The 26,859-nt window shown below is 49.6% G+C and overlaps 3 protein-coding genes across 3 annotated transcripts; 1 reads left to right on the forward strand and 2 right to left on the reverse strand.

Annotated features, from left to right (window-relative positions):
• The first annotated feature begins 1,189 nt into the window (after nucleotides 1–1,189).
• On the forward strand, nucleotides 1,190–6,911 carry ABHD1 (abhydrolase domain containing 1). Its single transcript, XM_010371250.1, has 9 exons — nucleotides 1,190–1,457; nucleotides 4,553–4,713; nucleotides 5,048–5,233; nucleotides 5,423–5,468; nucleotides 5,622–5,734; nucleotides 5,858–6,031; nucleotides 6,208–6,256; nucleotides 6,354–6,519; nucleotides 6,632–6,911. The coding sequence occupies exons 1-9, from the start codon at nucleotides 1,344–1,346 to the stop codon at nucleotides 6,841–6,843; spliced, it is 1,221 nt and encodes a 406-aa protein (XP_010369552.1). The 5' UTR covers nucleotides 1,190–1,343; the 3' UTR covers nucleotides 6,844–6,911.
• On the reverse strand, nucleotides 6,859–10,761 carry PREB (prolactin regulatory element binding). Its single transcript, XM_010371251.2, has 9 exons — nucleotides 10,378–10,761; nucleotides 9,637–9,826; nucleotides 9,213–9,433; nucleotides 8,939–9,019; nucleotides 8,700–8,824; nucleotides 8,326–8,499; nucleotides 8,107–8,179; nucleotides 7,771–7,930; nucleotides 6,859–7,604 (listed from the first exon to the last, which is right to left on the reverse strand). The coding sequence occupies exons 1-9, from the start codon at nucleotides 10,510–10,512 to the stop codon at nucleotides 7,510–7,512; spliced, it is 1,254 nt and encodes a 417-aa protein (XP_010369553.1). The 5' UTR covers nucleotides 10,513–10,761; the 3' UTR covers nucleotides 6,859–7,509.
• Nucleotides 10,762–12,984: 2,223 nt separating this feature from the next.
• PRR30 (proline rich 30) lies at nucleotides 12,985–14,811 on the reverse strand. Its single transcript, XM_010371249.1, has one exon. It carries the CDS (start codon nucleotides 14,459–14,461, stop codon nucleotides 13,223–13,225), a length of 1,239 nt encoding a protein of 412 aa, XP_010369551.1. The 5' UTR covers nucleotides 14,462–14,811; the 3' UTR covers nucleotides 12,985–13,222.
• Between the last annotated feature and the right edge of the window lie 12,048 nt (nucleotides 14,812–26,859).

Genomic DNA, 26,859 nt, shown 5'->3' on the forward strand with positions numbered 1-26,859 from the left:
CCACCAGGTCCTATCAATTGTGCCTCTGATCTTGAAGCTTTTCACTCTTCTCCTGGGTATACTCCAGTCCAGGCATCTTTTGAGCCTGGCGTTCTGTCAGCAGCCTCCCAGTGGCCTCTCTGCTTTTACTTTCCTCCTCCTCCAATCTATTCTCCCAGCAACTGAATGATTCTCCTAAAACATAACTCATGTCACTCTTCCCTTCTTAAAACCCTAGGATGGCTTTCCTCTGACCCTAGGATAAACTGCAGCAATTATGTGGTCCTTGACCATCCACATGTTCCAGCCACACCAAATTTCTTTCTGTTCCCTTAAGACATCCTTCACCTCCAGGCTTTTGCCTATGCTGCCCCATCTGGTAGAACACCCTCCCATGAAGTCTGGACACCCCCACAGTGCTCCCATGACAACTGGTACTTCCGTTGTGTGGACCCTGTTAAGCCCTGATGACTTGTGAACCTCCTATAAGCTTTACGGTATACTGATACCTAGGCTCCTCTCCAGACCAACTGTATCGGGGGTAGGGCCTGGGCACTGGTAGTTTTAAAAATCCTAGATGATTCCGATCTGCAGTCAAGGTTGAAAGCCACTATTCTTAGTAGACGGCCGCCTATATTTCAATGAAGACAGGGACAGTAACATGGGGGGGTCTGCATCAAGTGCCTGGTACAGAGCGGGTGGTGAGCAAATTATCTACTGTACGAGGACTGTGTGGCAGGGACTGTATGAGGCAACGCAGAGTGACACTGCAGGAAGCTGCGTGTGTGTGCAATGCCAACACTGAGCAGCTGAAAGCTGTGTGACAGTGTGGGGTGTCACAGTCGGACAGTGACTGGTGAGGGTCACTGTGAATGGCTGTAGTCTGTGACAGAGCAGAATGTCACCGTGGGAGTAGCTGTGTCCTGTGTGTGACTGACTGCGAGTGCCTGAGGGGCTCTGGCCAGGTTGCTGGACTCGGGGGGTCGCCGGGGAAGAGTTTGAGGGAGCTGGAAATGCCCCGCACCAAGATGGCAGCTGGGGGAGGCCGCTTGTCTCGGGCTGCAGAGCCAGGAACCGCGGAGGGGAAGCAGAAGGCGGGGGAGGGCGGGAAGCCATTCGCAGGTCGCTCGAGTTACTTCCCCGCGGGACACTAGGCGCAGCCGCCCAGCCCCGCGACCAACTAGCACCGCCTTTCGCCGCCCAGCCGCGGCACCGGCGGTGGGCGGGGCGGGCAGCGCGAACGGCCGGCAGCGGGGACAGGACCCGCACAGGCAGCCTATGGCAGGCGGCGGGCGGGCCTGCGAGTCACAGCCGGCGAGCCGGGGCCAGTCAGGAGCCTGAGGGTCGGAAGCCCCCAACACAAGATGCTGAGCTCCTTTCTGAGCCCCCAGAATGGCACCTGGGTAGACACCTTTTCTCTCCTCTTGGCTTTTGCCGTTGCCCTCTACTTGGGCTACTACTGGGCATGTGTCCTTCAGGTGGGTGCGGGTCCAGTGCTCTGGCCGGCGGGTTTGGGTGTAGGGGCAGCTTCCAGACACGGGCTTGAGCCCTTGGTGGGAGCTGGAATGGTTGGGCTTCCCCACAGATGAAATTTGCTCCCACCGAATGGAGACTCGGTTCTGCCTCCCTAGTGCCTCTGCATCCCATGTCCTCCCCATGCCAACTGGGCCTTTTGGGCACCGGAGGGTGCTGCTCTCTATGATGTGGACAAGCATTTGGGAAAAGTGGGTTGGAAGGCATCCTGAGGTGTCAGAGATGTGCACACTTTGCATTCCTTTTTAGGTGGTTTAGCTGAGTCTTTCAGCTGCACTGAAGGAAGGAACCAGAGGTCTGTGGGGTCATGGCTAACTCCCAACACCCCCCACCCCCCAAATAGCTTAGTAGGGCCTCCCTTCCCTTAAGGGGTGGCTGAGGCCAGAACTGGCCTAGCGCAGAACTGATGGATAACACTAACTGTCCTTGCTCATTCAGCCCTGTTTTATGTTCCAGGCTCTCCATATAGTGTGATGAGCAAGTTTGAAGAGGTTGATTTTGATGAATTTGGAGATTTTTCTCACTGAAATTTAGATAAACACATAATTTACATATCCAGGAAAAGTCAAATATTTTCATCTTCATTAAACTCTGTTCTAGGCAGCTGAGTCTAACAAGACACCTGCTGGTTCGAGTCCTTTAAAAAGGTCTACAGGAGCCTTTAGTGTTACCGAGACTTTTCCATATTTTCAGAGCTTTCTACATTAGCATTTATTGTTTACTAAACGTCTTCCTTAGGGCCGGGCGCGGTGGCTCACGCCTGTAATCCCAACACTTTGGGAGGCAGAGGTGTGAGGATCGCCTGAGATCGGGAGTTCAAGACCAGCCTGACCAACATGAAGAAACCCCGACTCTACTAAAAATACAAAAATTAGCCGGGCGTGGTGGCACATGCCTATAATCCCAGCTACTCAGAAGCCTGAGGCAGGAGAATCACTTGAACCCAGGAGGCAGAGGTTGTGGTGAGCTGAGATGGCACCACTGCACTCTAGCCTGGGTGTCAGAGCAAAACTCCGTCTCAAGAAGAAAAGAAAAAAATGGATAGCAACTCAAAATCTTGGCAATTAAGAGGCAATACACAACAGTGACTAGGCAGCACAGGCTCTAGAGTCAGAGAGACCTGGGTTTGAATCTCCTGCTCTGCCACTAACTAGTTCTGGCAAGCTTCTGACCTTTGACAAGTTATTCAGCATTCAAATCCAACCTATTTCATGGAACTGTTGTGAAAATCATAAGACAAAATTTGTGTGAAGTGCTTAGCACAATGCCTGGAGCTTAATGAGCACTCAACAAATCTTACCTGCAAGTACTGGTGGTAATGTCATAGTTAGTAATTTTGTTTTGCCTATTGCTTGCTGTGTAACTGGACAAACCACTTAACATCTGTCAGTCATAACTTCTTCACTTATAAAATATCTCATAAGCTTGGGCTTAGTTCAGTGCCTGCACACGACTGACAGCTATCATAATTCCAGGGCTTAAGGACTAGGGTCAAAAGTCACATCTCCCAACAGTTGCACTATCCACTTGGCCTCTCTGCCATTTGCCCCTGTAGAGTATGGGGACTGTACTGGAGATAGAAACCTGGTCTTCATGTTCCTTAGGACTCATTGCAGATATGCAGTTTCTATTCTTGAACCTATGGCATACTCCTCCTTCACATGCCTTCTACGTGGCTAGGCTCTCTCATTCACTTGAGGTCCAGAATACAGCAGAGAAGCTGAAAGTCAGGGCTCAGTGCCCACTGACCTCATCTGTCCCTGTTATTTCATCCTTGTCACCTTCCCCCTGGCTGGCACGAAGAAAGAAAAACATCGATTCACATTAGGGCTGTTCTTCCTTTAGAGCACAATCTAACAGCAGGGGCCCCACAAGTAAGAGAAAATAAGGTCCCTGGTACAAAGAAGCCCCTTAGGCCAGGCACGGTGGCTCACGCCTGTAATCCCACCACTTTGGGAGGCCAAGGCGGGTGGATCAAGAGGTCAGGAGATTGAGACCATCCTGGCTAACATGGTGAAACCCCGTCTCTACTAAAAATACAAAAAATTAGGCGGGCCTGGGCAGGCGCCTGTAGTCCCAGCTACTCGGGAGGCTGAGGCAGTAGAATGGCATGAACCCCAGGAGGTGGAGCTTGCAGTGAGCCAAGATCACGCCACTGCACTCCAGCCTGGGCGACAGAGCAAGATTCTGCCTCAAAAAAAAAAAAAAAAAAAAAAAAAAAGACGGTGTTTTGTTCTGTCATCAGGCTGGAGTGCAGGGGCGATTCTCCTGCCTCAGCCTCCTGAGTAGCTGAGACTACAGGCACGCACCACCATGCCTGGCTAATTTTTGTATTTTTAGTAGAATCAGGGTCTCACCATGTTGGCCAGGATGGTCTCCATCTCTTGACCTCGTGATCCACCCACCTCAGCCTCCCAAAGTGCTGCGATTACAGGCACGAGCCACTGCGCCCGGCCGGCTTCATTTTCAACTGCAAAGTAAAGGTTGAAGATTGAATGGTGCTGCATTTCTTCAGCCCCTGCCCAGAACCCCGACTTTTTCTGCAGGGGATCAGCTGGGCACTTACTTATTGACAGGGTCTCACTGTCGCCCAGGCTAGCGAACAGTGGTGCTATCATAGCTCACTGCAGCCTTGAACTCCTGGGCTCAAGTGATCCTCCCACCTCAGCCTCCCAGGTGGCTGGGACCACAGGTGCACACCACTGAGCCTGGCTGTTTACATTATCTGCTCTCTCCAAAATGGGTTTGGGGCATGGATAGGCTGAGCGGGAAAGTCAGCACTCAGTCACTCAGCAGCTCCCAGTTCAGGGTCAATTCTGGGCAGTGACACTCCAAGACTGGGTTTTTAGGGGCTCTAGCTGGAGTGTATTATCAGAGACTTGGCCATTCAACTGAGCTATGCTGAGTACCTCACGTGCAGACAAAGCAGGGTCCTCCCGGCTGGCCTCTGGAGAGGGGCCCTCTTACCCTCTGGTGTTGGGTGCCTCATTAGCTTGGTGCAAAAGTCAGGGAAGTGGGGCAGACTGTTGTGTGATTACAGAGGCCTCGGCTGGTGGCTGGGCCGCAGTTTCTGGCCTTCCTGGAGCAACACTGTTCCATCACCACGGAGACTTTCTACCCAACGCTGTGGTGTTTTGAGGGGCAACTACAAAGCATCTTCCAAGTCTTCCTGCAGTCTCAGCCCCTAGTCTTTTATCAGAGGTAAGAAGGGACAGAACAGGGTGAACGTGAAACCCCAGGTATCTAGGGAAAATCTATTTACCACTTTTAAAATGTAGGTAATCTGTCTCATCTACATCCCTGTGTTGAGGGTACAATGAGAGTGGATGTTATATGGAAGGGCTATATAATTGCATGGCCATCAGGTCATGATCTTTTATGTCCCCACCCCACACTGTCAAGTCTTAGTTTTACATGAAAAACACCCTCAGAGGATGCTGATGGGAAGTTTAGAGACTCGTTTATGGGTGGGGCACAGGACAAAGCTTTTGAATTACATTGTTATCTTTGTGTGCCTCTTCTTCCAAAACCACAGTGACATCCTCCAAACACCAGATGGAGGAGGCCAGCTCCTGCTAGACTGGGCCAAGCAGCCTGACAGCAGCCAAGACCCTGATCCTACCACCCAGCCCATTGTGCTGCTGCTTCCTGGCATCACCGCCAGTAGCCAGGAGACATACATCTTGCACCTAGTCAACCAAGCTCTGAGGGATGGCTACCAGTAAGGATGGGTGCAGCCCCGGAGTGGGGTGGCATCTGAGAACGTGTACTAGGGAGAAGTCAACCTGGACACTGATAGATACGAAGAATGCTACACGAAGGGAATCTTTGGACAGGGATCTTTCTGAAGACTACTGAAAGGGGAGAGGGGCTAAGAAGGGTCTGGCTAAGATGTACCTGTGTGCCACAGGGCTGTCGTGTTTAACAACCCGGGCTGCCGTGGGGAGGAACTGCGGGTGAGTAGCAGCCTTCCTCATAGCAGCCCTTCACCCACTCCCTTTAGAGATCCTTGGCCCTGCGGCTCTACCTCCTACCTATCCTTCCTCAATTTCCCCTCCACCTTCTGACCACGGTCTCCCTCCCTACCTAATGATCCAATTTGCCCTCAGACCCACAGGGCTTTTTGTGCCAGCAATACTGAAGATCTACAGACAGTCGTGAACCACATAAAGCACCACTATCCCCGAGCTCCACTGCTAGCCGTGGGCATCTCTTTTGGAGGGTAAAGATTGCCTAGGCTTAACCCAGAGGCCCAGTCTTCCTTTCCTCCTCCATGTCCCCTCCCTCTGTCCCAGCTCACATTAATGCAAACCCTTCTTTCATGGTCCCTTGTCCAATTCTACAGGATACTGGTGCTGAATCACCTGGCACAGGCTGAGCAGGCTGCAGGGCTGGCGGCAGCACTGACTCTGTCTGCATGCTGGGATTCCTTTGAGACCACCCGCTCCCTGGAAACCCCACTCAACTCACTGCTCTTCAATCAGCACCTCACTGCTGGGCTCTGCCAACTTGTGGAACGGTAGGGTCGTGGCAAGTGGGAGGAGGCAGTAGACAGAGTAGGATGGCAGCCACTCCAAGCTCTCCTAGTGCTCGGTCAGTTCTCTCTGGGCTTCTTTACACGAGATAGTAAGACAGGGCCTGGGGGGGGGCGGGCCAGGTCCAGGTGTCAAGCCAAACTCTTATGTACTCTTGCAGAAACAGAAAGGTGATTGAAAAGGTGGTGGACATAGACTTTGTGCTACAGGTATAATCTTCAGCCATGCCCCTGGGCCCCCCCAAATAAGTCTTCCACTGTCTTCCCATTCTTTATTATCTTAGCCTATCCTACGTAACACCTGCAGGCCCACACAATCTGCCAGTTTGATGAGCGCTACACATCTGTGGCCTTTGGATATCAAGACTGTGTTACCTACTACAAAGCAGCAAGCCCTAGAACCAAAGTAGATGCCATCCAGATCCCTGTGCTCTGTCTCAATGCAGCAGATGACCCCTTCTCCCCCGTCGGTGGTGAGTACTCTGAATCAGGACACTTTGGCCCCAAGGAAAATGGGCCATGAGGGACGCGACAGACAGCCTGGGCTCCCAGTGAAGGCCGTTTCTGACCCCGACCCTCTCCTAGCCCTTCCCATACAGGCCGCCCAACAGTCCCCCTACGTTGCGCTGCTCATCACAGCCCGGGGTGGCCACATCGGCTTCCTGGAAGGGCTGCTCCCATGGCAGCACTGCTACATGAGCCGCCTCTTGCATCAGTATGCCAGAACCATCTTCCAGCACCCAGAGGGGCTGCCTGACCTCTGGGCTCTCTCACCTTCTGAGGACAGAAATAGCTGACAAGAGTACCACTGGGGGGTCTCAGTTCACTCTTTCCTTGTTTATTAAATATCAACTTTTCCTGCCTAGTAGGCTGAGGTTCATTTTCCCTTTCCTCAAGGTTAGACTATCTAGGAACTTACTGCATCTTTAGGCCAGCTGGCTTAGTGCTACCCATCTGAACCCCCAGATTACTAACCAAGTCTTCCTTTTGCCCCTTCCTGCCCCAACAGCAAGTACCAGGCCAGTCCCTTCCCCAGCAAATGCCAGGGGCTTCATGTGAAGGGGAACTGGCCCTAAGGCTGTGAGGGGAGGAGGAGAAACTGTTTCTGCAGGAAGGGCAGCAGTGTCTCCAGGCTCTTGGGCATCTTCACGTTTCTAGAGAAAGGACAAGCTCAACTCTCGAGCCTCTAGTAGGCAGAAGGAAGGAGGCAGGGAATATGGCCTGGGCTTCAGACACCACTGTTCTGGATGGATCCACAGATGATGAAGGCAGGGTTCCTGGGGCCCAGAGTCAGGCAGGGCCATAACCAAGCCTTTTCACTAGAAGGGCAGGCAGTGCCCATTCATCTTATCAGAGGCAGCCTCAGCTGTGGACCTGAATGGAGTGAGCAAAGGGAGTCCAGACCTCCACTCTGCTCTAGAGATGGCAGTGTCCAGGCTCCTGATTCCCAGGACTCAGGGAAGCTAAAGGAAACCTGGAAAGGCACTCTGGAGCAGCAGGATGGTCACAACAATAAGCCCGACACACAGCAGGAGCAGGAGCCACACAGGAACACTCCCTGCAGGAGGGAAAGGGAGAGGTCAGCAGGCAAAGGGGCTTCCGAGCCTAAAAACCAGAACCCTTCAAAGGGGGAGTGGCACAAACAAGAGCCCAGCCCCCGGGGGGCATGTTTCTGGTCCAGTTAAAGGTGGGGTGGTGCCTGCCTGCCCCGCCCAATGACTCACGCCGTGAGGGCAACAGATGCAGCTGGCAACGACTGTCCACAGCCACAGAGAACAGGGCAGTTTCATGGGACCCAAGGAGCTCTGGACCACGACCCTTCTCAGGTAGAAAGGCCACATCCGTCACCACAATGCCATGGGCCTCCCTCACGTAGTAGAGGCACTGTGGGTAGAAGGAAAACGAGTGAGGAAAGGCCTAGCTGGGAACTCTTTCTGGAAAGCATGCTCCCCACCCCCAGGTTTTCCCTTTATAGAACGGGCCAGACTCCTTCCTGCACACTCAGGGTAGAGAAAGGCCTATAATCCACCGACAGGGCCATGCCAACCTCCACCCATTACCTGGAGAGAGAAAGCTATGTAGATGGCAACAGAGCCAGTGACCGTGCCCAGGCCTAGGAAGGTGCCAGACTCACTGCAACAAACAATAAAGTGCTCGTTGTCCTGGAGGCTTGTGCAGCAACCCTCATACCCCAATCCCCGTCCGCGGGGACCCAGGCAGGCCTCCTTTCCAAGCTCCCTCAGGGACCCCCACCTAGCCAAGGCAGCAATATCTCACACCTGACATTGAGGCAGGAGATGACTTCATGGCCACAGGACTTGGTCCGAAGGGGCAAGAAGTTGGAGCCATCCCAGGCTGTGAGGTAGCAGGGAGGGGGCTGGCGCAGGCGCTTGTGGGGAATTTGTACTGTGAAGAGTCGCAGCCCAGCAGGCTGATCTGGAACCTGCCCAAACCTGGGGGACCGGATGAGGAGCTATTCAGCTCCTGGGGCCTGCCCAACCCTCTTCAGAGGTTTGTGCACCACCTGCACCCTGGTCACACCTGAGGTAAAACTCAACAAGTTCCTCCCCAGCTCTCCCATCCCCAATCTTTTCCCTCTCCCCCACCACAGCTGGGCTATGCCTCTTTCAGCCACCCCGCAAAGTCTTCACACCTGCAGGCCTGATAACGGTAAGGTGTGCTGGAAAAGGTGGGTCCATTCTCTTGCCACTGCAGCTGTGTCACCAGCTGATTCTTCTGCCACACAGAGGCCTTAAGGTCCCGGCCCACGGTTACCAACTAGCCAGGAATAAAGATTCCAAGGATGAACAGTTAGGGGATCCACTCACTGGGTAAGCAGCATAAGCACCTCCTCTCTCCTTCTCCACCCTCCTCCCACCCCCACCCCCTCACCTTGCCATCAGGCCCTAAAGCCAGGTCTTCAATCTCCCCTTCGTGGGCTTTGAACTCCAGAACCTTCTCCAGGCTGGGTACCTGTAGCCAAACCACCACCATGGTTAATTCAGGTGTCCAGCAAGTACACTGTGACTGATCTCCATGCCACCCCCTTCTAATGGCCCCTCAATGCAAGCTTCATTCACAAGTTTCCCAGATGCCACGTTAGCTTCTCACAATTTTGGTTTTGCTGTTACTGACATTCATCCTCCCTAACCCCGCAAACCCACACCTTCCAGACACGAACGTAGCCATCTGTCCCTCCAGTGGCAAGCAGGGTATTATCGTGGTTGAAGCACACAACTTTCTGCAGTGGATCGGAGCTGAAGTCTGTCTGCACTGCCTGCAAATTCTCTACCCTGAGTTCTAGCCCCTCGTGCTGGGTTTCCGCTCCACATTTCTTCTCTGCTGGGGCTGCTCCCTTCCTTTGTCGAGGCCCCTGCTCCTTGGAACCTGTAACACAAACACTTGGCCAGGTTCTAGGCTTCTACAGTAAGGAGTACTGGCCCCTCTCTCCATGGCAGGTGCCCATACAGCTTCTAGCTTGCTACCAAAACCCTACTTCCAGACCCACTTCTTTAGAGACACCAAGATAAGAGTGACCTTACTTGTTCAACCCTTTCCCCAAGCGGGTAGAGAGGGAGAGAGCTCCTTACCTGCCTTCTCTGCCTTGTTGCCTTTCTGTTGATGGGCCTGGAAGCGCAGGAGCTGACAGTGGGCATCCTGCCCTGCAGCAAGGATGTCACCAGCCAGTGCCAAGTTCATGGTGGCCCGTGTCTCTGTGTCATGGGAGTGCAGCAAGGAGGCACTCAAGCGCCCATTAATCCGCTCTAGCTGCAGAAAGTGCTGTGGGAGGGGGACCCGGATGAGCAAGTTCAGGGGTGCCCAGAGAGCAAGTCTGATGTCTTCCCCCTTTACTTTCTGCACGTTATAGTTCACAAGGGTTTCTCGAGTCTTTTTTCTCTCATTTGGGCCTCACAAATCTATACGGTGAGCAGGACTGGGATTATTACCTCCATTTTACAGAACAGAGTGAAGCTCAGAAGAGGGAAGGAACTTAGCCTAAACCCAAATGCACCACTCTCGCCGCTGCTAGAGGGCAGGCAAGACCTCCCGGAAAAGGCTAGGATAAGAGCCCTGGAGCTGCTCCGAGGCGGAGCTGAAGCGTTCCTGCCGGCTCTGCAGCTGTGTGCAGCTTTCACTTTACCTTAAAAGCCTCTCCTCTGCCTGCTGAGTTCTCGACTGAAATTCGCGCCGGGGCGTCAGGCAAGCAGGTCTTCCCAACAGAAGTGGGCAGGGCCCGAAGCTGGAGTGTGGCCCGCCCCGCGACCCCCGGCCACCCTGGAATCGCCGCCAGCCCACAGCAAGACCCAGCCCCAGCGGCCCTGAGCTCTCACCACACCATTCTTTATGCCTGTCTTGGCGGCGCCTCCTCCGCCCGCAGCGATGAGCAGCCCAGTGCTGGGGTCAACCTGAAGCGCGTACAACGGGAACGGAGCCCGGTACAGCTCTGGCGCCCGGCGTCGGCCCATCCCGCCCGGCGCGCGTTCACTGCCCGCACCACGGCACCCAGGACATAACGGGCTGGGCCTTCGACTACTGCCCCGGCCGCTGGTGAACTCGGCCCCGTCGCTGCCGGGAGCACACCCGACCCCTCTCACACCGGGGAGTTGCCAAAACCCTGACCACCCGCAGGCAGCCGAGGTTCAGCTCCAGTGCGTCTAAGTCGCTCGCGCAGACGCGCACTGCGCACGCGCACCTGTCTCGCGGCTCCCTCCGCGCAGGCGCAGGAGCGCCGACACGAGTCAGCACTAGCCGGCGGGGCCGAGTTCCCCGGGGCGGGGCTTCGGTTCTCCATCCCTGGCGCTGAGGCACAGTTGCCCAGCACCGACTTCGCCATCTTTGTGCGGGGCGCCCCGGGGCGCGGAGGAGGTGGAGCCAGTGGAGGTTGATGAAGGTCAACCTTTAATAAAGAAATCCGACTCGCGCCTGTAGTCCCAGCACTTTGGGAGGCCGAGGCGGGAGGATCACGAGGTCAGGAGTTCGAGACCAGCCTGACCAACATGGAGAAATCCCGTCTGTACCAAAACTACAAAGGGTGTGGTGGCGTGCGCCTGTGGTGGCGTTCGCCTGTAATCCCAGCTACTCGGGGACCTGAGGCAGGAGAATTACTTGAACCCGGGAGATAGAGGTTGCAGTGAGCCGAGATCACGCCATTGCCATTGCACTCCAGCCTGGGCAGCAAGCAACAAGAGTGAAACTCCGTCTCAAAAAAAAAAAAATCCTCTGCCGGGCACTGTGGCTCATGCCTGTAATCCCCCTATAATCCCAACACTTTCAGAAAGTCCGAGAGAGGAGGATGGCTTGAGCCCAGGATTTCCAGACCAGCCTGGACAACATGGGGAGACTCCATCTCTACAAAATATTTGAAAATTAGCCAAACGTCGTGGCACCTGTGGGCCCAGCTGCCCAGAAGGCTCAGGTAGGAGGATCACTTGAGACTGGGAGGTCGAGGCTGCAGTGAGCTCGACCACTATGCTCAACCACCACTGCACTCCAGCCCCTGGGTGACAGAGCTAAACCCTGTCTCACACACACATGAAATCCTCGAATTAGGACTGTTCCCACTTGGGGAGTGATACACCAACTCCTGGGAGCACAGGCCTTTGCAGCTTACCCCAGAGAGGAAGTGATTTGCCCGAGGGCACACACCAGAAACCACCGGAGTCTCTTGCTTCTTAATGGAGGCAGCATGAACTTAAAAATAAACCTGACTTCAAATGCTGAATCCACTGCTTCCTCGTATGGGGACGCCTCTGTCATCCTTAACTCCTATCCCCCACTTTTGGCAGGGGTAGTGTCCGCCATTCCCTTTCTCAAGGCTTCACACTCCTGGGCCGGTGGCTTGGTGGGTGGCCAGCTGCTTTGCTGGCCTCAGCAGGGGCAGTTCAGCTCCTGGGCAGGTATCTTCTGCGCCTGATACTCATCCTCCCTTGGATTTGTGATCTGATGAGGACCTTTGTGCACTCTTGAGAGTGAGTACAAGGGATGTCCTTCCCTGAAAGGAGACACCTCTCCTGCATTCTGATTAACTAAGGTGCACCCAGAGGAGTGGTGCAGTGGCTTCATCTTTGGGGATGCTAATATCTGTCCCACAGAGTTGCATTAGATGTGTGAAGGGTGTGGCCAAGCTGTCTGCATATCTCAAGTCCCCAGGCCTTGTGGGTCTCTCGTCTTCCTTGGATACATGGTACCTGCTCTTTCTGGCCTCTCTGTTTCCTTTGACACCATCCTCCAGGGTCTTTTTTCTTTTATTTTTTGAGACAGAGTCTCGCTCTGTTGCCCAGGCTGGAGTGCAGTGGCCTGATCTCAGCTCACTGCAACCTCCGCCTCCCAGGTTCAAGTGATTCTCCTGCCTCAGCCTCCTGAGTAGTTGGAACTACAGGCGCCTGCCACCACGCCCGGCTAATTTTTGTATTTTTAGTGGAGACAGAGTTTTACCATGTTGGCCAGGCTGGTCTCGTACTCCTGACCTTAAATGATATGCCCACCTTGGCCTCCCAAAGTGCTGGGATTACAGGCTTGAGCAACCACACCTGCCCTCTTTTTTTTTTTTTTTTTTTTTTGAGATAGGGTCTCTGTCACCCAGGCTGGAGTGCAATGGCATGATATAGCTCATTGTAGCCTTGAACTCCTGGACTCAAGTGATCCTTCCACTTCAGCCTCTTGAGTAGCTTGAGTAGCTGATAGTACAGGCACACCCCACCATACTCAGCTGATTTTTTTATATTTTTATTTTTGGAGAGACAGGATCTTGCTATGTTGCCCAGGCTGGTCTCAAACTCCTGGCTTCAAGCAATCCTCCTACCTCAGCCTCCCAGTGTGTTGGGATTATAGGCGTGAACCACCCCCTCACTGCCACCAAGGGTCTTGTTGGAGACTGGCACCCCTGTAGTTATAGCCACCTATTCTGTGGACTCAGCAGGACACAAACACAAGTTTCACAGGGTCAAATTTTACTAGCTACACAGAGGGCTGAATGGGGTCTTGGTGCCCTTGGTCCTCTTCAGCCTGGAGACAGCAGACTCCACAAGGGGCTCCCAGGGTTCAGAGCAGGAGAACACACCTGACCTCCTGCCAGCCAGCCCTTCAGGGTGTCTCGGGGACTCCCCGAGATTTGGGGCCTGGTTGGGAGAGTGGGGTTTAGAGGGAGTGTTCCAGGGGGCCTCCGTGGCTCTGGAACTAGACTGATGACTTTTGGAGAATGAGCTCCAGAGAAACTGGCCTCTTTGGGGCAGGGCACGGCCTGGGCTTCGGGGAGGTAGTGGCCTGTTTTGGTGCCCGAGGTGGAGGCCGGGAGAAACATCGTGGAGAGTTTGGTGATTGAAGGCCTGCAGACCTGAAGCTCCTGGTCTGGGAGGGTGTGCCTGGGGCTGGGTCGGCCCGGGCCTGAGCTGCTGCAGGCTGAAATGCTGGCGATGGATGCCCACAGGCCTGAGGAGCCTTGCCCTGAGGCCCTACTTCCTTCCGCCTTTTTTCTGGCAGCAGATGCAAGGCCCTGGCCTGGCCCTGGGGCAGGCGGAGGCCGAAGCCGATGCCTATCTGGAGTGGCCCAGATTCCTGGCCTTCCACACAGGGCAGTAGTTGGGGGAAGGCAAGCAGCCGGGGTCCAGTCCTGTACTTGGGGAGGGGGCAGGAGGGGCTGCGGGGCCGGAGACACACCAGGCATATAGGATACTCCACGACTGGCGCCTGGCCGGTTCTGCCTAGCCACAGGTGCTGCAAAAGCAGGAGCCGCAGGTCGTGTGCGATGCGGCGGTGCCCCAGCTGGACCACCAGGGCCTGGGCCAGGGCCCCTGGGTCCCTGAACTGTGCAGGATCCTTCTCGCTTGGCACGCATCTCCCCACTACCCCAGGGGACCCGGATCCGGTGTCCCTGTACTGATGCCAGCGCCATGTCTGCCTGTTAGAGTGAAGCCTTTGAGAAGGTGGACGTGGGCCTGGAGAAGTGAGCGTGGAGCTATGCAGGTCCTCGGGGTGGGAAGGAGACTGGCAAGGTGAGTGGGGAAGGGAGGAGTTCTGGGGCTGGGAGGAAGAGAAGGAAGTGGTCAGAGGAGGAGAGGGGTAGAGCCAGTGGTTGGAGGGAGAGGATGCATGTGGATTGGGGAGAGAGAGGTAGTTCTGGTGAAAGAAAGTGGGGGAACTTGGGAGAGAGGGAGAATAGGGATGTGGCGCAAAGTCAGAATTTGAGTCACAAGAGCCAAATTGGAAGCCAGGAGAGGGGGATGCTGGTGGAGGGGAGGAAGGACGATGGGACTGAGTGGAAAAGAACAGTGAGTGAGAGGGAGGGAGGGACTGATGGGCAGAGAGAGGCTGTAGGTTGTGAGGAGAGGAGTCTACAAGTTGTGAGAAGCCCCAAGGGGGGCGCCCGGGGAGCACTGAGGTCTGTGGCAGAACCTGGTCCTTGTTTTGAGGCAACATCGCCTTGAATCCAGAAGGAACTGGGGCAACAAGACTAGGTATGAGAGAACTGGCAGAGTCAGGACCAGTATCTCTGAGGTCAGCTGTGCCTGAGAAATCAAGGCCACCTTCTGTGCGCAGAGCTTGGCTCCAGCCTGGTGTGGGTGCAGGTGCTGGTGGCAGGCCAAGGGGACACCCAGACCTCCAGCACCAGGCTCTCTGGGTGTTCAGGCATGAGCATGAACCTAAGCTTGGCTTCTCACTTCTTTGCAGTCAGCCATTGATGAGGGATGTGTGCGGATGGAGAATCAAAGCTGCCTCTTGAAAGCAGAAGGGCAGCAGCGATTATCTGGGCGGGGCAGAGAGGAAGACAAAGCCCATAGGACCTGGAGAGAAAAGACAGAACCCAAGACACTGGGAGAATTGGTCCATTTCTGGCTCTGCGTCATGTCCCTAGTTCCAAGCTGAACTCACCAAGACTTTAAATCCATGTCACCTTTGGGATCAAAAGAGCTGGCAAAATGCTCCAGGGACGGTGAGAAGTGTGGAGGAGAGGAATAAGGAGGAAGGGAGGGTAGGATGGATTGGAGGAGGGGTTTGGGGGCTAGGGGCTGAGATACGAACAGGAATTAAGGGTGTTCTGGTGCCGGGAGCTCTTACCAATGAGAATTCCTGTGGGCTGTGTTTCACAGGCACTTCAGCATCTAGAGGACCTGGGAGAGAGGAGCAGAGTGACCAAATGGTGGATACACCTTTCTCTGTCCCCAGCATCTAACACTAAACACACTGTTTCTGTCTGAGCCGTGAGTTTTGCCGTCAGTCCTCCTTCAGTCATTTGGAGGCCTGTGGTACAGGTTTTTATTCTGCTAATCCTGACTCGGGGGTTCTGCAAGCATCCTAGTGTCCTGCCACTCTGGTTCCTCTGACCCCTTGTTGCCCCTAGTGCTGATGTCCTCTAGCTCACCCTGGCCTAGACAGAGAAGGCTCATTACACCCAGCAGCAGAAGGAATGGGGCCAGCTGGTAAAAGCCTCTGGGAGACTGGGACTTCGTCTAAGGGGTGGCGCTAGGGTTGCTGCCCCCAATGGGAGCTGGGGTCCCCATTCCCTGAGTTCAGTTCTCCCTGGCAGCATGTGGGTATGTCACAAAAGTCAGGTGCTGACATCATAGAATCTCCTCCCTGAGGCTCTGGGACCTTCTTCCAGAGATCATCCAAAGGCTGGCCCTTGATAACACTGTGAAGCAGGCAGAATTCTTCAGTGCACTCAGTTTCTCCTTCAAGACCCAGCCCCCACCTCTACTCTTGGCCTATGCACTTTATAGCTCTAACCAGCTCCTTCATCCATTGCTCTCCCCACTCACACAGCCTGTCTGGGCTGAGCTCATGCACCACACCTTTCTCCCCCTTGGGATATACCTATTATATGTTTTGATAACTATTTTCTTAACTGCTTTATTGGGATATAATTCACATACCACACAATCTACCCATTTAAAGTGTACCATTCGATGTCTTCTAGTATATTCACAGGGTAGTAGAACCATCTCCACAATCTAGTTGTAGAACATTTTTGTCCCCCCAAAAATAAGTCCTGTACCCATTAGCAGTTGGTCCCCACTCTTCCACCAGCCTCTGGAAACTACCAATCTACTCTGTTTCTATAGGTTTTCATATTCTAGACATTTCATATAAGTGGAATTATACAATATATGGTCTTTTGTTGACTTCTTTTAACATGTTTGCAAGGTTCATTCATGTTGTAGCATGTATCATTGCTTTATTCCTTTTTATTGCCAGATAATATTCCTTTGTATGGATGTGCCATATTTTGTCTATCCATTAATTAATTGATGGACATTTTGGTTCTTTCTACTTTTTTTTTTTTTTTTTGAGATGAATTCTCACTCTTGCTCAAGCTGGAGTGAAGTGGCGCAATCTTGGCTCACTGCAACCTCCACTTCCTGGGTTCAAGCAATTCTCCTGCCTCAGTCTCCCGAGTAGCTGGGACTACAGGTGCAGGCCACCATGTCCAGCTAATTTTTGTATTTTTAGTAGAGATAGGGTTTTGTCATGTTAGCCAGGCTGGTCTTAAACTCTCAACCTCAGGTGATCCGCCCACCTCGGCTTCCCAAAGTGCTGGGATTACAGGTGTGAGCCACTGCGCCTGGCATGGTTCTTTCTACTTTTTAGCAATTATTATTATTATTATTTTTTTTTTTTTTTTGAGACGGAGTCTTGCTCTGCCGCCCAGGCTGGAGTGCAGTGGCCGGATCTCAGCTCACTGCAAGCTCCGCCTCCCGGGTTCACGCCATTCTCCTGTCTCAGCCTCCCGAGTAGCTGGGACTACAGGCGCCCGCCTCGTCGCCCAGCTAGTTTTTTGTATTTTTTAGTAGAGACGGGGTTTCACCGTATTAGCCAGGATGGTCTCGATCTCCTGACCTTGTGATCCGCCCGTCTCGGCCTCCCAAAGTGCTGGGATTACAGGCTTGAGCCACCGCGCCCGGCCTTTAGCAATTATTAATAGTGCTATGAACATTCTTCTACAAGTTTTATGTGGATATATGGTTTCATTTATCTTTAGATACATAGGAGCAGAATTACTGAGTTACATGGTAAATCTATATTTAACATTTTGAGGAACTACCAAACTGTCTTCCAAGTTGGCTGTACCAATTTTCAATCCCATCAGCGAGGTATAAGGGTTCCAATGTTTCTTTATCCTTACCAACACATGTTGTTGCCTGTCTTTTTTATTTTAGCAATCCTAGTGGGTGTGAAACAGTATGATATTGTGGTTTTTATTTACATTTTCCTAATGATTGATGATGTTGAGCATCTTTTCATGTGCTATGGGATATTTATCTTCTTTGAAGAACTGTATATTCAAATCCTTAGCCTATCTTTTAAAAGCCAGTCAAATTTAGCAGTGGGGTGTTGTATACCAACTTTAGTGACCTATCTTTTTATTGAGATGGAGTTTTGCTCTTGTGGCCCAGGCTGGAGTGCAATGGCGCGATCTCAGCTCGCCGCAACCTCTGCCTCCTGAGTTCAAGTGATTCTCCTGCCTCAGCCTCCCAAGTAGCTGGGATTACAGGTGCCCGCCACCACACTCAGCTAATTTTGTGTTTTTAGTAGAGATGGGGTTTTTCCCTGTTGGCCAGCCTGGTCTCAAACTCCTGACCTCAGGTGATCCGCCTGCCTTGGCCTCCCAAAGTGCTGGGATTACAGGCATGAGCCACCAACCTACAGGCACCCGATCAACCTATCTTTTAATTAGGTTCTTGTCTTCATATCATTGAATTATAAAAGTTGTTTTATATTCTGGATGTAGGTCCCTTGTCAGACACGTGTTTTGCAAATATTTTCCCTGATTCTGTGGGTTATTTTTTTTTACTTTCTTGATGGTCTCCTTTGATGCACAAAAGCTTCCAAATTTGATAAAGTCCAATTTATCTGTTTTGTCTTTTCTTGCTTGCTTTTTGTGTCTTATCTAAGAAACCATTGCCTAACCCAAGGTCACAGAGATTTGCTCTGTGTTTTCTTCTTAGACTTTTATAGTTTTTGCTCTTACATTTAAGTTTGTTATCTATTTTGAGGGGTTTTGTTTTGTTTTGTTTTAGAGGCAGTGTCTCACTTTGTCACCCAGGCTGGAATGCAGTGGTGTAATCATAGCTTATTGCCACTTTGAACTCCCAAGCTCAAGGAATCCTCCTGCCTGGGCCTTCCCAAGTGCTGGGATTATAGTCATGAACCACCACACCTAGTCTATTTCAAGTTAATTTTTATATATGGTGAGAGGTGGAAGTTCAACTTAATTCTTTTGTATGTGGATATCCAGTTGTCCCAACACCATTTGTTGAAAAGACTTTTCCACTAGCCTGGGCAACATAGTGAGGCCCATCTTTCCCAAAAAACAAGAAAGAAAGAAATTAGCCTGGCGTTGTGGTGCATGTCTGTGGTCTCAGCTACTTGAGAGGCTGAGGTGGGAGGATGGCTTGAGCCCAGGAGTTGGAGGATGCAGTGAGCCAAGATCACGCCACTGCACTCCAACCTGGGCAACAGAAGGAGACCCTCTTTCTTTTTTTTTTTTTTTGAGATGGAGTCTCGCTCTGCCACCCAGGCTGGAGTGCAGTGGCCGGATCTCAGCTCACTGCAAGCTCCACCTCCCGGGTTTACGCCATTCTCCTGCCTCAGCCTCCCGAGTAGCTGGGACTACAGGCACTCGCCTCGTCGCCCGGCTAGTTTTTTTTGTATTTTTAAGTAGAGACAGGGTTTCACCGTATTAGCCAGGATGGTCTCGATCTCCTGACCTCGTGATCCGCCCGTCTCGGCCTCCCAAAGTGCTGGGATTACAGGCTTGAGCCACCGCGCCCGGCCGAGACCCTCTTTCAAAAACAAACAAACAAAAAGGCTATTCCTTCCCCCCATGGAATTGTCTTGGCAGCGTGTGAAAAATCAGTTGACTAGTGTTATTAGTTTCCTGTTGCTCCCATAACAAATTACCTCATACTTAGCGGCTTAAAACAACACAAATTCATTATTTTACACTTCTCTAGATTAGAAGTCCAACATGGGTCTCACTGGGCTAACAATCCAGATGTCGGCAGGCTGCCTTCCTTTCTGGAGGCTGTAAGGGAGAGTACATTTCCTTGCCTCTTCCATCTTCTGGTGGTTTGTGGTCCCTGGTTTGTGGTCCCCCTCTTACAGCTTCAAAGCCAGTATCCTTGTATCTTTATGAACATTCCGCCATAGTCACATCTCCCTCTGACTCTGAACTATTTTGCCTCCCTCTCCAACTTTTAGGGACCTTTGTGATTACATTGGGCCCAGCCAGATAGTCTGGGATAATCTCTCTATTTTTAAGTCAGTTGAGCAGAGCACGGTGGCTCACACTTGTAATCCTAGCAATTCAGGTGGGGGAGGTGGAAGAATCCCTTGAGCACAGGAGTTTGAGGCTTCACTGAGCCATGATTATGCCACCTCACTGCAGCCTGAGTAACAGAGCAAGACTCTGACTTTCTTTTTTGTTTGTTTGTTGTTGTTTTTTTGAGATAGAGTCCCGCTTTGTCGCCCAGGCTGGAGTGCAGTGGCACGATCTTGGCTCACTGCAACTTCCACCTCCGTAGTTCAAGTGATTCTTCTGCCTCAGCATCCCGAGTAGCTGGGACTACAGGCACTCGCTACCATGCCCAGATAATTTTTGTCATTTTAGTAGAGATGAGGTTTCACCATGTGGGCCAGGCTGGTCTTGAACTCCTGACCTCATGGTCTATCCCCACCTCGGCCTTCCAAAGTGCTGAGATTACAAGCATGAGTCACCGCGCCTATTATGGACTATTTCAAACAAATACAAAAGTAAAGACTAAAATAAAATGAACTCCCATGTGCCTGTCACCCAGCTTCAACAGTTACCAGTCATGGAAAATTTTTCTCTATGTCCCGCCTACTTTCCATGTGGGTAATTTCCAAACAAATCCCAGCCATCACACCATTTTGTTCACAACTGTTGCAGAATATATCTCAAAAATTTAATTCTTTTCTTCTTTTCAGTCGGAGTTTCGCCCAGGCTGGAGTGCAATGGCAGGATCTCGGCTCACCACAACCTCCACCTCCCAGGTTCAAGTGATTCTCCTGCCTTAGCCTCCTGAGTAGCTAGGATTACAGGCATGAGACATCACGCCTGGCTAATTTTTGTATTTTTAGTAGACACAGGGTTTCTCCATGTTGGTCAGGCTGGTTTCGAACTCCTGACCTCAGGTGATCTGCCTGTCTCGGCCTCCCAAAGTGCGGGGATTACAGGCGTGAGCCACTGTGCCCAGCCAGAAATGTAATTCTTTTATTTTAAATCATAAGCACAATTTTTTCACACCTAAAATAAATATAAATTTCTAGTCAGTGTTTAAATATCCTTTATTGTCTTATAAATGCTTACCAATTTGTTTGAATCAAGAGCCAAATGTAGGCCAGGTAGGGTGGCTCATGTCTATAATCCCAGCACTTTGGGAGGCCAAGGCAGGACGATTGTTTGAGCCCAGGAGTTCAAGACCAGCCCAGGCAACATGGTAATACCCCATCTCAATTTAATATTATTTCAGCATTTTAAAACAAAACAAAAGCCAAATGTGCCCCATGCATTTTGTGAATCCTTGATAAATCCCTTAACTTTATTTTAATGGATAGGTGCCACCTCGGTCTTTTTCCTTGGAGCCATTCTGTGGACGGACTTTCTCATTTGTCCTTGTAGAGTTTGCCACTGTCTACATCACCATGTTCTTACTTATCCTTGTAAACCAAAAAGTGATGCTGGCAGATCTCAATCAACTAGAGGTTTATTTTGCTGAAGATGAGGACCTACTAGGGGAAAAGAAACACAAGTCACAGTAGGATCTGAGACCTGTGCACAGTGGGATCTGAGGGTTTGGGAAACTTCAATATTTATAAGAGAAAGAACAAGCAGAAGCTGGGCGCTGTAGCTCACGCCTGTAATCCCAGCACTTTGGGAGGCCAAGGCAAGATCATTGCTTGAACCCAGGAGTTCAGGCAACAAAGCAAGACCCTGTCTTAAAAAAGAAAGAGAGAGAGACAGAGGTGGAGAGAGACAGAAAGGGGGAGGCCAAAAAAAAAAAAAAAAAAAAAGAACAAACAAACAAACAAAGGAGGCTGGGTAGGCAATGAGGCAAGTGGCTGCATTCTTTTGAAGTTCTGATTAGCACTCAGTGAAGGACCCGGGAAGTAAATCAGTAAATCTACATTTTTAGTAAATCTACATACTCAGTAAATCTACATTTTTACATAAGTTAAAGTATGTGAAATTACAGCTATCTGTTTGGGAACAAAAGGAAGGCAGTTTTTTTGCAGACTCAGTTCCCATGCTTAACTTTCCCTTAGTTTCACTTGCATCCATGTGAAGAGACCACCAAACAGGGTTTGTGTGAGCAGCAAGGCTGTTTATTTCACCTGGGTGCAGATGGACTGAGTCTGAAAAGAGAGTCAGCAAAGGGAGATAGGGGTGGGGCCGTTTTATAAGATTTGGGTAGGTAAAGGAAAATTACAGTCAAAGGGGGTTGTTCTCTGGTGGGCAGGGGTGGGGGGTCACAAGGTGCTCAGTGGGGGAGCTTTTTGAGCCAGGGTGAGCCAGGAGAAGGAATTTCACAAGGTAATGTCATAAGTTAAGGCTAGGACCGGCCATTTTTACTTCTTTTGTGGTGGAATGTCATCAGTTAAGGCAGGAACAGGCCATTTAAATTTCACTTCTTTTGTGATTCTCTAGTTACTTCAGGCCATCTGGATGTATATGTGCAGGTCACAGGGGATATGATGGCTTAGCTTGGGCTCAGAGGCCTGACACTTAGGTGTTGTGAGTTTAGAGAACCAAGTTTCTATTTTTCTTTCACATCCTTTTCCCTATCATTTTTATAATTTGGTAGTTATCTCTAGTAAGTAGATTCTGAAGACAATTTTTCCTTTCATTTTGAAAATCTGCTATTCAAAAATGTCAAACATATACAAAAATAGAAATAAAAGTATAATATAATGAAACCCCGTGTACATATCACCAGCTTCAATAATTACTAGATCGTAGTCCATTATGTTTCATCTGTATTTTCCACCCTCTCCCTCAAATTATTTGGAAACAAATTCAAGACATCAGATATCATCTGGAAATATTTCTGTAATTATCTCTAAAAAGGGTCTTTTGAAGAAGTAAGATCACAGTAACAGAATTACAACAAAACGTACAATTCCTTAGTAAATATTCAGTCACTGCCCATATTATTGCAATTGCTTTGTAATTGTTCTCAGTTTGTTCGTTTGAGTTAAGATTCAAAGGTCCATAACATGGAATTGCTTGTTAGGTATCAGTTTTAGGAATCGCGTTAATTTTTTTTTTAAGTTATGCAAAATATTTCCATGAGTCCACGGTCAAATGTACCAAAAAGGTTCTGTGTATCCACCACTCTCCATTCTAGAAGCTGCCTCCTCCAGAGGTGATTTGTTTTTGATTTAATGGTTTCTCTTCCACACTGCACTGCAGAGCCCGTCTCCTCCTCCCGGTGAGCTGGTACTTTGGTCTTTTCTCAGGTGGCTCCCTTGCTCCCTTGCTCCCTTGCTCCTTTTGGAGAAATCACTGAGAACCCTCTTCCTCCTTCCTTTTCTTCTCTCCTTCCCCATTTCTTCCTGCCTGGGCGGACCGAACTGCTCTGGCTGCACCTGCAAGCAGGTACCTCCCATGGGTGACATTCCAGCAGGCGGGTGGCACCTCCACCTCGGCACCTGGAGACCCACTTCTGGCCACTGACCCCCCAGGTCGCACGGCCCCAGACTCCCGGACCCTGGACCCTCACCTCCAGCGACCAGTCCCTGGCGTGGGGCATGGACACATGGGCCCATGATCCCAGGCCTTGGCAACATGTCCCCTTACCCTGCCCCCACCCTGCCCCACCCCAGGAAGTTTTCGCTGGCAACTCTTAGCTCCTTGCTTTCCTTTTTTTTTTTTTCTCTGAGTCTCCCTCTGTCACCCAGGCTAGAGTGTAGTGGTACCATCGCAGCTCCCTGCAGCCTCTGCCTCCCAGGTTCAAGCAATTCTCCTGCCTCAGCATCCCGAGTAACTAGGATTACAGGTGTACGCCACCGCTCCTGGCTAACTTTTGTATTTTCTGTAGAGACTGGGTCTCTGTGTGTTGCCCAGGCTGGTCTTGAACTCCTGGACTCAAGTGATCCTCCCACCTCGGCCTCCTCAAGTGCTGGGATTATAGGCCTGCACCAAAGTGCTGGGCAGTCTCTGCATTTCTTTAGGTCTTTTTTAACTTCTCTCAACAGTGTTTATAGTTTTCAGTGCACAAATCTTGAACTTCTTTTATTACATTTACTACACTTACTTTTAGGTATTTTATTGTTTTTGATATTATTGTTAAGTGGAATTATTTTCTTAATTTCATTTTTGGGTTGTTTGTTACTAGTGTGTAAAAATACAATCGTTATTTGTATTCTTGTATTCTTCAACTTTGTTGAACTTGCTTATTCATGCTAATGTTTTCTTTTTTCTTTTTTCTTTTTTTACTAGATTCCTTGTGGTTTTCTATGTACAAGACCATGTCATCTGTCAGTAGAGATAGTTTTATTCCTTGTGGTTTTGATTTGCATTTCTCTGATGGCCAGTGATGATGAGCATTTTTTCATGTGTCTGTTGGCTGCATAATTGTCTTCTTTTGAGAAGTGTCTGTTCATATCCTTCGCCCACTTTTTGATGGGGTTGTTTGTTTTTTTCTTGTAAATTTGTTTGATTCTTTGTAGATTCTGGATATTAGCCTTTTGTCAGATGAGTAGATTGCAAAAATTTTCTCCCATTCTGTAGGTTGCCTATTCACTCTGATGGTAGTTTATTTTGCTGTGCAGGAGCTCTTTAGTTTAATTAAATCCCGTTTGTCAATTTTGGCTTTGTTGCCATTGCTTTTGATGTTTTAGACATGAAGTTCTTGCCCATGCCTGTGTCCTGAATGGTATTGCCTAGGTTTTCTTCTAGGGTTTTTATGGTTTTAGGTCTAACATTTAAGTCTCTAATCCATCTTGAATTAATTTTTGTATAAGGTGTAAGGAAGGGATCCAGTTTCAGCTTTCTACATATGGCTAGCCAGTTTTCCCAGCACCATTTATTAAATGGGGAATCCTTTCCCCATTTCTTGTTTTTGTCAGGTTTGTCAAAGATCAGATGGTTGTAGATGTGTGGTATTATTTCTGGGGCTCTGTTCTGTTCCATTGGGCTATATCTCTGTTTTGGTACAAGTATCACGCTGTTTTGGTTACTTTAGCCTTGTAGTATAGTTTGAAGTCAGGTAGCGTGATGCCTCCAGCTTTGTTCTTTTGGCTTAGGATTGTCTTGGCAATGCGGGCTCTTTTTTTGTTCCATATGAACTTTAAAGTAGTTTTTTCTAATTCTGTGAAGAAAGTCATTGGTAGTTTGATGGGGATGGCATTGAATCTATAAATTACCTTGGGCAGTATGGCCATTTTCATGACATTGATTCTTCATATCCATGAGCATGGAATGTTCTTCTATTTGTTTTTGTCTTCTTTTATTTTGTTGAGCAGTGGTTTGTAGCTCTCCTTGAAGAGGTCCTTCACATCCCTTGTAAGTTGGATTCCTAGGTATTTTATTCTCTTTGAAGCAATTGTGAATGGGAGTTCACTCATGATTTGGCTCTCTGTTTATCTGTATTGGTGTATAAGAATGCTTGTGATTTTTGCACATTGATTTTGTATCCTGAGACTTTGCTGAAGTTATTTATCAGCTTAAGGAGATTTTGGGCTGAGACGATGGGGTTTTCTAAATATGCAATCGTGTCATCTGCAAACAGGGACAATTTGACTTCCTCTTTTCCTAATTGAATACACTTTATTTCTTTATCCTGCCTGATTGCCCTGGCCAGAACTTCCAACACTGTTGAATAGGAGTGGTGAGAGAGGGCATCCCTGTCTTGTGCCAGTTTTCAAAGGGAATGCTTCCAGTTTTTGCCCATTCAGTATGATATTGGCTGTGGGTTTGTCATAAATAGCTCTTATTATTTTGAGATACGTTCCATCAATACCGAATTTATTGAGAGTTTTTAGCATGAAGTGTTGTTGAATTTTGTCAAAGACCTTTTCTGCATCTATTGAGATAATCATGTGGTTTTATCTTTGGTTCTTTTTATGTACTGGATTACATTTATTGATTTGTGTATGTTGAATCAGCCTTGCATCCCAGGGATGAAGCCCACTTGATCATGGTGGATAAGCTTTTTGATGTGCTGCTGGATTCAGTTTGTCAGTATTTTATTGAGGATTTTTGCATCGATGTTCATCAGGGATGTTGGTCTAAAATTCTCTTTTTTGTTGTATCTCTGCCAGGCTTTGGTATCAGAATGATATTGGCCTCATAAAATGAGTTAGGGAGGATTCCCTCTTTTTCTATTGATTGGAATAGTTTCAGAAGGAATGTTACCAGCTCCTTGTACCTCTGGTAGAATTTGGCTGTGAATCCATCTAGTCTTGGGCTTTTTTTGGTTGGTAGGCTATTAATTATTGCCTCAATTTCAGACCCTGTTATTGGTCTATTCGGGGATTCAACTTCTTCCTGATTTAGTCTTGGGAGGGTGTTCGTGTCCAGGAATTTATCCATTTCTTCTAGATTTTCTAGTTTATTTGCTAGAAGTGTTCATAATATTCTCTGATGGTAGTTTGTATTTCTGTGGGATCAGTGGTGATATCCCCTTTATCATTTTTTATTGCATCTATTTGATTCTTCTCTCTTTTCTTCTTTATTAGTCTTGCTAGTGGTCTGTCAATTTTGTTGACTTTTCAAAAAACCAGCTCCTTGATTCATTGATTTTTTTGAAGGGTTTTTTGTGTCTCTAGTTCAATCAATTCTCCTGCCTCAGCCTCCTGAGTAGCTGGGAACTGCATCAGGCAAACCTGTGTCCCATTTTATTCCTAAATAAGATAGCTACAAAGATTTTTTAAAAGTGGCCAGGCATGGTGGCTAACACCTATAATCCCAGCACTTTGGGAGGCTGAGGTGCGTGGATCACTTGAGTCCAGGAGTTTGAGATCAGCCTGGCCAACATGGTGAAACCCCATCTCTACGAAAAAAAAAAATTAGCTGGACATGGTGTCATGAGCCTGTAATTCCAGCTACTTGGGAGGCTGAGGCAGGAGAATCACTTGAACCTGGAAGCCAGATGTTGCAGTGAGCCGAGATCATGCCACAGTACTCCAAGCTGGGCAACAGAGCAAGACTCCATCTCAAAAAGAAAAACAAAAGAAAAAGATTTTTAAAAAGCTACCTACCTCCTTCATAGTTTGCCCGCAGGGAAATTCCTTGTAGGTCAAACAGTTCTGTTGAATTCCACCTTGGCAATGTAAATCCATAATTTATCTTCACAGGTGCAGGCTAAAGGACAGAACTCAAAGTCATCATCCCTTTGCTCACCTGACACTAACACATACCTGATTTGCTTCCTCTGTCCTATTGTTTATGTAAAAATGCAGATTCACTAATCAGACTAAGGCTTAAGTGACTGTTCCTTTAGCCCCCTCTCACATGTAAATTGTATATTCAGTGAAAGGCTGATCAAAGATTCAAAAGTGGCTGGGCATGGGTGCTCACACCTATACTCCTAGCACTTTGGGAGGCCAAGACAGGCAGATCACTTGAGCTCAGGAGCTCAGGACCAACTAGCCAACATGATGAAACCCTGTCTTTACAAAAAATACAAAAAAGGTAGCTGGGCATGGTGGCACACATCTGTAGTCCCAGCTAGTTGGGGGGCTGAGGTAGGAGGCTCGCTTGAACCCTGGAGGTGGAGCCTGCAGTGAGCCAAGATTGCACCACTGCACTTCAGCCTGGGTGATAAAGTGATACCCTGTCTAGAAAAAAAAAA

The sequence above is a fragment of the Rhinopithecus roxellana genome, chromosome 17 (genome assembly GCF_007565055.1).
Source record: "Rhinopithecus roxellana isolate Shanxi Qingling chromosome 17, ASM756505v1, whole genome shotgun sequence".
Taxonomy (NCBI): Eukaryota; Metazoa; Chordata; class Mammalia; order Primates; family Cercopithecidae; genus Rhinopithecus; species Rhinopithecus roxellana.